At 43.5% G+C, this 12121-nt stretch overlaps 1 protein-coding gene across 1 annotated transcript in view; it reads left to right on the top strand.

The window, feature by feature from the left end:
• The window catches only part of LOC306774155 (rho GTPase-activating protein 20-like), a gene marked incomplete at both ends in the record, with an annotated part of 29644 nt that overhangs the window by 12891 nt on the left and 4632 nt on the right, over positions 1-12121 (top strand). Inside the window, 7 exons of the mRNA XM_079264135.1 lie at positions 35-76; positions 167-251; positions 378-455; positions 2902-2968; positions 3174-3356; positions 3433-3605; positions 4946-5110. Coding sequence (XP_079120261.1) covers positions 35-76; positions 167-251; positions 378-455; positions 2902-2968; positions 3174-3356; positions 3433-3605; positions 4946-5110 — 793 coding nt within the window. The remainder of the gene's footprint in view (positions 1-34; positions 77-166; positions 252-377; positions 456-2901; positions 2969-3173; positions 3357-3432; positions 3606-4945; positions 5111-12121) is intronic.

Raw genomic sequence — 12121 nt, 5'->3', positions numbered from 1 at the left:
GACTGTTTTTTTTTGTTTTCCATGTGCTTCTCAGCTCAGCAGAGCAGAAGGAGAGATGGCTGTCCGTCCTGAAGAGGTAAACACCCTCCATGTGCCGACATAAGCTGTGTGTACCGTGAGCATTATGAGGTGACACAAAGTGCTTCGTCTTTGCTTTCGTTTGCAGTCGGATAAAAGAAGAAAAAGAAAAGGAAGAGCCTAAAACGATCCCGCTGAGAGTGTACGGGAAGGGAATCAATACTTTTGCTGTTGTGAGTTTACGTTGATGTTTGTGGAGCCTGAAGCTGCGCTGCAGCAATGTGTCATCCTCATGACGATACCAGATTTGTCTCAAGCTCTTGTCTGTGTTTGTGTTTTCTGACCTCACCTCTGTTTAGACCAAGACGCTCCCCGTCAGCAACTCGGATTCAGCCAATGAGGTGATCCGACTGGCCCTGCAGCAGTTTGGCATTATAGTGAGTAACTCCTGATATTAATGACGAAATTCTGAAGTATAGTTGTAGCTGGTCAAAGCAAGGCATGTTTTTTTCTGAAGCGCATTTAATGTACATTTAATGTAAAAGACAATTCAAAGTGCTTTACATAAAACATTAAAAACATTGCAGATGGTGCAAAAAGCTGTAAAAAACAGTAAAATGCAGAAACAAGTAGTAAAAATCTGTTTGTTTCATACTTGTAGAAGAAATTTTAGAGACATGAAAATCTTTGGTTACTGTAGCCAGCTTTCTGTTCCACCATTTTTTTCCCGCACAACACACCTTTAACCAATTTTGGTTAAATATATTAATAAGGAAGACATTACAAATCTTTGAAGTAATAGCTGGGAAATACCAGAGATAAGTAGACAGGAAAAAAATGTGAATATCCTCCTGAGAAATACTTTCATAACATCATGCATCGGCGGAGTGACGTTGACAAAGGCACAACAATGTTACATTACACAGTAGGTCAATATGTTGTTTTATTTTAAGCTAACTTTAAGGTACGACTCCCTGTAGATGTCTGTTGTTTTAACTCGTTGCTAAATGTTTAGTAAACAGTAGGGCTGTGACAATATGCTTTTGTCTCTATTCGATTCCGATTTTTTTGGGTGTGATTCTCACTCTTTGTCAACTTTTGGTTTTCCCCTGTCAGAGTGAGCTTCAACTCCCACCTTCAGTAGAGCTTCGAACATGTCCCGAGTGAGGCGGGGGACATTGAGTCGAATGGGCTGTGTTCCGTGTCTCTATTGCTGAGGCGGCCAGCCGGACCTGTGGCTGTAAGGTTGTTGGTGCCTGTCGTGGCGGTAATCCCAGGACTCGTTGGTGGACACCAGCAGTGAGGGATGCCGTCAAGCTGAAGAAGGAGTCCTATCGGGCCTTCATGGCCTGTGGGACTCTGGAGGCAGCTGATGGGTACCGATGGGCTAAGTGGGATGCAGCTTCGGCTGTCGCCAAGGCAAAAACTTACGTGGGAGGAGTTCGGCGAGGCCATGGAGAAAGACTTCCAGACGGCTTCGAGCCAATTCTGGTCCACCATCCGGCGGCTCAGGAGGGGGAAGCAGTGCTCCATCGACACTGTGTACAGTGGAGACAGGGAGCTGCTGACCTCAACTCGGGACGTTGTGGGTCGGTGGAGGGAATACTTCAAAGACCTGCTGAGAATCAGCACCTCCAAGTCTGAGACCATTGTCCTCAGCCGGAATAGGGTGGATTTCCCTCTCCAGGTCTGGAGAGAGTTGCAAGTGGAGCATTTTACTTTTCTTCTTGGGCTTCATAGCAGCAGAAAGATGGTCTGGCTACTGTGTTGTTTTTTGGTCAGTGAAATTAAGAAAAAAGACAAGCAGAAAAGGTTTTGTACAGTTTTATTCTTTTAGCCTCTACAAAAATCAGCAACATCGAAGAATCGTGAGAATTGCAATTTAAATTGAATTGGCACCCAAAAATAAAAAAATCGTAAAAGAATTGAATTGGGACAAAAGCATACAGTCCTGCTGAATGTAGACCATCTCTGATTCAGCAAAAAAACACAAGAAGATTAAAAGACAGAAAGAGACTAAACAAGAGTCGTTGTAGGATCGTCTTCTGCTGGCTGGAGAACGCTAACAGCAATGGATAGATAAATGTAACATGGATGCTGAATTAACTGTCGGCAGGACGCGCATGGTGGGAAAATGGCCAGTAAAACCAAAACGTGATTCGGGAACAAAGTAGAAGAACACTGTTATCCAACCGTTTCTGATCTTTCTACTTTGGCATTTGGATGTTTATTACGAGAAGCACTCATCAACATAGACGGACCTTGTCTGAAAATCTGTCCTTCCTGCTTTTTATTCCAGATTTCGCACAAAGTTACTTTTTTCCCCCCCTAACTTGTGTCAAGCTCTACCGTTTCGGGTTGGATCAGTTAGATTGGTCTCCCGACGGAGGGATCCCAGAGTAGCAGGACGACTTGCGTCAGATATCGGGGTACCTTTCCCAGTTGTCGCTTGTGGAAATGAAAAAAAATGCGTCTTGTCCCAACCCCCACCCATTGGTGAAAGAATATATATACATGGAAACCTGTTTCTCCCTGGTGTTTTGTGGGACGATGTGTGTCATGTACATCCACACGCTTCATATCCAGGAGGTAGATTTCAGCCGTGTAAATCTACTTTTATTAGTTTATGTTGAGATTTGGAGCAAAGAGCACAGAAGTCTTTCCAGTTTCTCCACCAGCAGCCCGGACACACAAATCCATGTGTTTTCTCCGAAGCCCTGTGGTCTTAACCCATGGCGCCGGCACACGAACAAGCAACAAACAACATGTAAAAAAGGGAGAGAAAGCAATTCTTTGTCACGTTGTCGTCATGCTGAATGTTTCCCGCCCGCCGTAATGTTGAAGAATCCGCCATGTTTCTGACTGAATCTCTGTTCCGATCAGGGAAACGTCAAAGACTTCCAGCTGTGGGTCATCTCCAAGAGGGACAACACGCCCTATCCCCTCATTGGTGAGTCCCACTGTTTGTTCACATGGCTGGTGGAGAATTCAGTTTGTCCTCCGTCGTCTTGGATATAAACCTTTCAGCTTAACGTTGGGGTGAGATGTTTTTCAGGCACACTGGCGCCATTGATTTGCAGGAAGGAGTGTGATCTAGCCACGGGGAAGCGATGTTTTCCCTCCCTAAAGGAGCAGCGCTGTCTCTTCTGTTTCAGGTCATGAGTTTCCCTTCAGCATCCAGATGAGTCATGTGAAGAGCTCGCCGCTTCACGCCGCCGTTCCACCCGCTGACAGGCAGAAGGCCATGCAGGTGGAGCAGATGCAGGTGTACAAGCAGTGTCAGTTCATCCTGAAGCTTCGGCCGGTCGAGCCGCCGATGCAGCAGCACGTCCCTGCAGGTGAAACACTCTCTACCTCCTGCAGGGAAGAAAAGACATTCAAACGCAGTTTATTCTGACGCTGACGTCTCCTCAGATTTCTCTCAGAAGTCGTTCAAAAGAAGGCGATCGCTCATCGCCTGGGCTTTCTGGCGAGGTTCGTCGTCTCACCTGAACGAGCTGTCGCTCGCCGGAGGTCCTCGAGGCTGCTTGTTCAGTCAGCCGCTCAGCTCCATATGTGTGGAGGACGCACTGCCTAAACCAGTCATGGTGCGTAGACACACACTCCTGCTAAGTAACGATGATATTATCTGGTTAATTCAATGGCATGAAGAAAACGCTGATTTAACACCGTTTAGATGAAACCGTAGACTGTATATAAAAAGATGGGCGGAGCCATTGGTTTCTGAAGAGCTGAATTGAAGCTCAGTGGGCGGTTCCTACCATCGCCATCTTGGCAGGGTCATGCATGTCGTCTCGCCCAGAAAATACAAATATGGGCAAAGAGGTGGAGCTGAAAGGGGGGCTGTGAGCGTCATGGTGGATGATTGACATCTAGCGAAGTCTGAGCTGCCTGTAGCTAAGAGCTAACCAGCTAACGGAGGTAAGCAGGCTAAAGCAAAGTCACGTTGTTAACTAGCTAAAAACCGCGGTTCTTCAAACGTGAACCGGGAGATCAGGTAACTGTCAATCAAAAGGACACGCACCTAAATATGCCGAACTTTGAGATTAAATCCAGTTCTCCTGTTCCACCATGCTGGTGTGACGGGTGAAAGATGGGGTTCAGCATCGTCTTACTGAAATCTGCAAGACATTGTCTGGATGGGAGCAGATGTTTCAGCATTGATGGAGCTTCCCAGATGTGGAAGTTGCCCACGCCATCGGCGCTAATGCAACCCCATCCCATCAGAGATGCAGGCTGATAACAAGCTGGATGCTCCCTCTCCTCTTTAGTCTGCAGGACACGCTGTCCATGCTGTCCACAGACAATTCCACATCTTCATCCAGGTTTCCACTCAGAACATTTTAGATGAGCTTTGGTCCAGAGAAGACGGCGTGTTTCTGGATCCTCTTCACATATGATGGAGTTTCAGGCTGAACTGTGTGAAACTGCTTTTTATGCAGAAGATCACCAGCATCCAGCCTGGTCCCAGCATACAGAGATTCCTTCTAATTTTCTGAATCGTTTAATGATTATAATTTTTAAGTTTGAGGAACATGTATCTGAAATGTTCCCACCATGTTTAGACCCAGTTTGTCTCAGACTGGCGACGCTCTGTCCATCGTTCCATCTGAGAGTCTCTGCCTCTCTAAAATGCTCCTTTTATATCCAGGCATGATTAGTTCTACAAAGCTCTCCCAGATGTTTCTTTTCCAGCATTTTGTTGCTCCTCTTACAACTTTTTACAGATGTGTTTCATCATCTGATATGTTTTTTATGTTCTAATCAGAGTAAAATGGGGATTTATGAGATTTGCAGTTTGTATTTTCTTATTTATATAAAATTTATGTCACTGAATGGATGCATTACTGTACATCAAGGTATTTTCATGGCCCTGTTGTTATGGCAACAGCTATCCGCCCTGACTTCCTCTGCTCTGCTTCTCCAGGACATGATGATGTTTCTGTACCACGAGGGTTCGTGGACCCGGGGGATCTTCCGTCGGCCGGCGGGGGCTCGGGCCGTCCGAGAGCTCAGAGACTCTCTGGACTCAGGAGAGTTTCAGCTTCCTCTCACACGAGACCACGTCTTCATCATCGCCGGAGTGTTTAAGGTGCTGTAGATCAGTGGGAAAATTTCCCTTTCTTGTCATTAAATAGCATAAAACCGGAGTTCAGCGTGACTAGTAAACAATAAGCTGTTGTTTCTTTAATGACCCACATCTGCAAGCACAACATTCATCAGCTTCTTTCCTGTTCGGCCTCTGCTGCTAAGTTAGCAGGACAAGCTGTTCACAGCAGAAGAGGCTGGATAGGCTTGTTATTGTAATCTGGATTATCATGTTATTATCTGCAGGGATAACAGCATCTGTGCACGAGTGCTTTAACTATGTCACTGCAGCAGACGTCTCATTACTACTGATTATATCCCTCCATGAAGGTGGAAAAACCAAACACCTAAAACTCTGTCCCTTCAAGGTCAAACTGGAGGTCACAGCGGATGTCTGAAGGCGTCCTGATAGCATCAGTTTAAGTCCTCTCAGAGCTGCGTGCCCGACAGTCCTGATCTGACCGAAATCTGAACGTTTTATTTGTAGTTTGTCTACAGAGTCCTGCTGAAGGAGAAAGTTCACCCAAACACACCTTCAGCAGCTGAAGGAACCACCTGGACTCTGGGAACCTTTAGAAACCTGGTCCAGCAGCAACTTTAGCAACTTTAGCTGCTTTGGGTGTGTTGGAGGGAACCCAATCAGTTCCCTACGACACTGGGTTGTTGTTGTTCCCTGGTTACTGTTGTTGTACAGGGGTACAACAACAGTAACATGTTGTTTCTGTCGTGTAGTCTAGAACAGGAATCCTCCTGGTCCTCAAGGCTCAGCGTCCTGCAGGTTTTCATAGTGTCCCTGCTGGAACACACCAGACTCCGACCTCTGCTAAATACACATAAATTTGAACCAGGTGTGTTGCAGCAAGGGGTGTGAAAATCGAATTGAAAAAATCGAGTATCGCGATTTAAATCGAAACGGCAACCCAAAAAACATTGGAATCTAATCGAATCGGGACAAAAGCATAACGTCACGGCCCTAGTTGTAGCTGGGACGCTTGGAAAACCTGCAGGACACCGGTCCTCCAGGACCTGGATGAAGGATCCCTGGTCCAGAAGACGAGCGTTCTCCATCAGCCCCACTTTTATGGCCAAATATAGTACAGTAGACTTTAGACATATTTAAACTGCACAAAAACCAGATGTTCATGTCGCTCATGTGTGGTCCGACGTTTTGCGACGTCTTCCCAGTAAAGGCTGGGAGATCTGAGAAACGGTTCCAACAAGCTACACAATTGTATTTTTCACTGTATTCTGATGTAGCATGTTAGCTAATTTTGCTCGCTTTGTTGCCTTTACAAGCACTTTAAGCTTCTGAGAGCGCATGATTCGTGCACGAAGAGGGGCTGGAAAAACAGCAGCTGAGTTTGACAGACAGATCACATCATTCAGAGTTGTCAAATTAAACAATAGGATGGTGTTTTTTCAGTTTGTTCCACAGGCGACTAAATATTTGTGTGTTTGAGCTTTTAATTATTCAACTGTGAAGGAGATTTTAAGCAATATAATAACATTCTTTTCCACTTGAATCTTTATTAAAATATGAAGCCAAAAATACACTAATTACAATACTAAACACAATATTAACTATTTTCTTTTTACCTGACTTTTTAATGACTGAAATAAAGAATATTTAAAGATAAGCGCTCGTCCAACCCAGTTTTATGCTTGGATCAATAATATTCCATGAAGCGTCAAAGTTTTTCTGTCGCAGTCAGAAACTGATCTGAACTTCTGAGATCTTTCTTAATTTAGCATCCAGAAGAAAAACAATAAAATTGTTTTTTGGGTATATTTGACAACAGCTGATCAAAGTTATCTTAGTTCTAAAGAGTAAAAGCTAAATGAAATATAGAATGGAAACCAACTGGGTTTAGCCACCAGCTGGAGCTTTTCACTGATTTATAAACAAATTTAAATAAAGTCTACATGGAAAACAAATAAAACTATACACACCGTTCACAATCAGCTTATAAATTACTGATCTACAAGATCTTGTGAACACTTAGAAAATATATCGCCTTCTAACATCGATGCAGAAATTTTTACTTTTTTTTTTTTAATTTAAAAAATCTTTCACAGTATTAAATCTTTAGAACTTCATATCCAATAGGAGATATCAAAGTCGATGTTGCAAAGAGAATGCAGTATTATTCTGCAGACTTTGTCTTGTTAGCTTGTTGAAAAATGCTGATGTAAAAGAAAAAAAAGCTGAATGATGATGTGATATTTTAACCTTCATTGTGTTTATGTCAAAGTGAATTATGACAAATAAGATTTGTGCTTCATATTCTACTCAAAACAGATGTAGATCACATTCTCCCAGCGTTTATTTTATTGGTTAATATCTAATATTTAATATATTTAATATTTATTATTTTATTTTATCAGTTAATATTGAATACCTAAGTAAAATAATATTATTTATAATATTATTAAATAATATTATTTGTTTAAATAATATATTTTAATATTTTTAAAGTTAAAAGAAAGCAGATAAAATGCATGAAATGGAAGGAATTAACTGTTGACAGGAGATATTTAATTTTAAAGCCGAAATCAGCTGAAGCAGATATTTCGGGCAAAAGTACAAAAATCCCTTTTCGTGTTAAAACCACAACTTATGAAAAGTTTGTTAGAGTTTAGTCAGCGGAACAAGATCTCAGGATCGCGTTCATGTGTATTATGCACAAACTGGGTAAAACTGAGTCCAGACCCTTAACAGCCAAAAAGTGCCGTTGTTGTTGCTGTAAAAGTGACAACAAAAGGCAAAGCCAGAAAGTGCTTTACCCAAAGTATTACAGCATAGCGCAGGAAGCATAAAAACATACATTTTAAACATTAAACAGAAATCAAATCAGAAAAGTTAAAAGAAAGCAGATAAAATGCATGAAATGGAAGTCACATTGTGAGGAATTAACAACTGTTGACAGAAGGCGACTAAAAGAAGCTTCATGTATGTCCAGAGGTGTATAATCCAGTTGCCATGAAGTAGAAGTCCAGTCCGGCAGCTGTTCCAACCAGTCGCTGAATTTAATTAGCTCAGCTCCACTGCAAGGTAGATGAGCCTGAAAACACCTGTTGTAAATGCAGAGGTAGATCCAAAATCATGGCAGGACTTTTATGGCATCTGGATTATACACCTCTGTGTAAGTTTGAGTTTGCAGCAACAACACTTGCTGCTGCACTGAAGCTGAAGCAAAAACAAAACTTTTGTCTTGGTAACACAGATTATTTAGCCTTTTACCTTTGACACACATTCAAACCACATGCTTGAATTATTACTAACAAACTCAGACCATTTAGCTGTAATCATGTATTCTGTTGCCAAGCAACAGTCGCTCATGCAAAAGACAAAGGCTTCAATGAAATGGCATCAAATATAACCTTTAAGTGGAAATGTATGTCATGCAGTGGGTAATTAATAAACAAAGTCATATTTCTAAAGGCAAAAGTTTATTTTGAAAATGTTATAATTTATAATATTATATTACAACTATATACTATGCAAAAGATGAACAGATCCTCTGTGACGTCATCTGTAGGTTTCTGGCAAGCCAAATAGATGCTGATTGGGCGGTTTTCACTGTCGGCTAACTTGGCAGTGTCACACATGAGGGTGGATGATTGACATCTGTCAAACTGAGTTGTCTGTAGCTAGAGCTAACTGACTGAGCTAAACCAGAGCTAACCTGATGGTACAAAAAGGCCAGCTTTAGACTGGACTAAAGCGAGGTCATGTTGTGTGCAAGCGGCAACCTCCGGCGGTTAAAAGTAAAGCCTATGTGGAAGTGCATAAAACTGCAGTTCCCCCTTCATCCACTAGGGGCTCCAAAACAGAGCTAATCCCCATAGACTCCCATGTTAAAAAGACCAACTTCACAGCAGAAATAAACATGTTTACAGCCTGGTTCAAAAATCCATTTTAGGTTTAATAGGTCAGGTTTACCTGAATTTTTTTCTAACTCGCCCATTTAAAAGTAATTTAATCTTGAAATTTGGCATATTTAGGGGCGTGTCCTTTTGATTGACAGGTACCCAATCTCCTGCTTCAAGTAAGAACGTAGAACAACCGCGCTTTTTAGCTGGTTAAAACGTGACTTAACTTTAGCCTGCAACTCCGTTAGCTGGTTAGCTCCTGTTAGCTCGGTTAGCTCTTAGCTACAGAAAGCTCAGAGTTCATTAGATGTCAATCATCCACCATGACGCTCACAGCCCCCCTCTCAGCTCCACCTCTTTGCCCATATTTGTATTTTCTGGGCGAGACGACACGCATGCCTCTGCCAAGATGGCGATGGTAGGAACCGCCCACTGAGCTTCAATTCAGCTCTTCAGAAACCTATGGGTGTCGTCACGGATAATGATAATTTTCTAAGTTTTATGCTGTCATTTAGCAGACGCTTTTCTCCAAAGCCACTTGCATGTGAAAGTGAGAACAACACAAGTAAGAAATCAAACACTAGTGGACACAACTGTTTGTATAGTTCCCTTCTTTATTGCCTGTAGTCCTTTTGTTAAAGTACCAGAAACAATAGATACCACAGTCTTGGGTGGAACTTTTTTAGAGCTGATTGGTTGGAGAAGTTCTTCAACTCCTGAGAAATAGCAGAGTTAAAGTGTGGAAGTGCTCTTTTAACAGTTGAGTCTTGAGCTTGCTCTCAGATGAGTTTGACAGGTTGTACTACCACTGAGGAACAACAATGGAAAAGAGTCTGGCTAGTTATGTAGTGTTGGTAACATGAAGGGTCTTTCACTGGAACATAGCTTTGGATTAAGGAGTGAAGGTTGCTGGGAGCCATTTGAGTGATTGTTTTGTAAGCCAGAAGCAAAGCTCTGAGTTTGATGGAATTTGCAACTGGAAGCCGGCAAAGAGCGATGAGGGACTTAAGCTCTTTTGAATTGTTTGAAGACCAGACGTGCTGTTGTCTTCTGCATCATCTGCAAAGGTTTAACGGAGCAGGCAACAAGACCTGTCAGTAGGGAACGGCAGACCAGAGCCTGAACCAAGAGCTGAGTTGAGTGTTCTGTCAGAAAAGGACTGACTCTCCTGATGTTGTAGAGAGCAAATGGGCAAGACTGGGCAACTGAGGCACCTTGAAGTTTAGCGGGTTGTCGACCACGACCCCAAGATTCATGGTATAGACATAAGCACAAGTGTGATAAAATCGCACTGCGCGCGTATCTGTGGAGGTAGAAGAGGATCGCCAGACAATGAGCTCGGTTGACCCAAAGGTGGTGATCTTTCTTGCCTGCGGAGATGTCGGCAACGCAAGCAGATATTCTCTGTGACGCGTTGTGTCATCTGGTGGGAAGGAACAGAAAAGCGGAGCGTCGTCTGTGTGGCAATGGCGGCAGAAGCTACGAGAGCCGATGACAGCACCAATTGAGGTGCTAGAGAAGAAGGCCAAGCACCGAACTCTTGAGGCACCCTGCTGTCAACCCATGCGATCTGGACGCTCCCCATGAACGGGACAGTCTGAAGGATCCTTCTACGGAGGTAGGACGTGAACCGTGAAGGGATGAATCTTGAGTTGGCGAGCTCTGAGATCGCTGAGAGGAGAATCTGGTGGTTGACTGTGTTGAAGGCAGTGGACAGGTCCAGCAGAATGAGGAGTAAGGAGGCAATCTGTAACAGAGGAGGTTGAGTAGATTTGTTGTGCCTTAAGCCAGACTGATATGGAATGGTGAGAACTGGCTGTAGATGGCATGCTGCAGTACTTTAGACAAGAATGGGCCCAGTGTGATTAGTTTCTTTGGCAGTCAACACTGAATAAAGTGGACAGGTGGAGGGTTCTGAGTTGGTTGGAAGGAGCAAGGTGAGGTACTAGTACCTGGATGTGGTGGTTTGAGGTGATCTGGCTTCCTGATGGTAGCAACCATTGCCATGAGGTTGAGAGCAAACATTTGTGCAGTTAGTCCGGTGGTGAGCTGAGGGAGGAGAGAGGAACAGGCAGTGGGTGGGTACGTGTAGGAAGCATTGTGGATTTTGTGTGGAAGTGTGTAGAGGGTGACTTACTGGACGGCGCGTGGGTGGTCTTACTGGGTGGACTTGCACAAGTAGACTCACAGGTCTTTACCCTCCGTAGTCTTCACCCAACGTGCGCTGATGGCCCGCTGATGCTTCGGCGCAGTGGGACTACTCAAGTACCCAGAACTGACACAGCTAAATCCACTTTCCCTAATTGCAACCACCTTCATCTGCTCGCAGTACACTGGAGAGACAAGCAACACCACAAACCAAGCTGATACCACATTGTACAAAATACTCCCTGCAACACAACCCAAACCCCACAGTGCGACGCCCCCAACAAACACCAGCAGTCCAGTAGACCAACAATGTACTAACATCTACACAGATAACCTGAACACATATTTTCACAACCACCACAGTTGCGGAGGTCTTTTGTGGATATACCAACAGAGACTGGAAGTGAGAACCAAAAAGCCTGTCTGGGCTGATGGAGTAGCTCTTTCCTCACCTCCTCGGGAACGGAGGATGACAGATGCAGCCAAATGTTCCTGTGGGTCAAATGTTGCTACGCAGCGATCCGAACAGCAAACCTTAATGCAAACCTACAATTCACATGCAAACTTCTTCAACCTTCTTCTAAGTCTGGTACAACTGGGAACTCTTCACATAACTACCACTGCATTATGACAATGTTTCCATGTAGATGAAACATGATTCAACCTGACATGCCATTTCTACAAATGACCAATCCAAACACCAACAACAAAAATGTCTCTTACAATGTCCACATACATATGCTATCAAAGACAGATGTAAACAAACCTGATGTCCAGCAGTTTAAACATTGAACAGTTTGCTTACCACTGACGCACTCATAAAAACCAACTTGCCCTGAGTACATACACATTTACAGCATCCAACCTCTTCAGTCACACTTGGATCACTTTCTTGTTCCAACCTTTTCTCATAGTCTGACTACAATCCTGATTTACATCTGTATTTATACACAATGTGTCTCTGAATGACTCATTTTCCTGATAACCGCAAAGC

Source organism: Telmatherina bonti (assembly GCF_933228915.1).
Source record: "Telmatherina bonti genome assembly, chromosome: 24".
Classification (NCBI taxonomy): domain Eukaryota; kingdom Metazoa; phylum Chordata; class Actinopteri; order Atheriniformes; family Telmatherinidae; genus Telmatherina; species Telmatherina bonti.
This window is presented reverse-complemented; position numbering and strand designations above follow the sequence as displayed.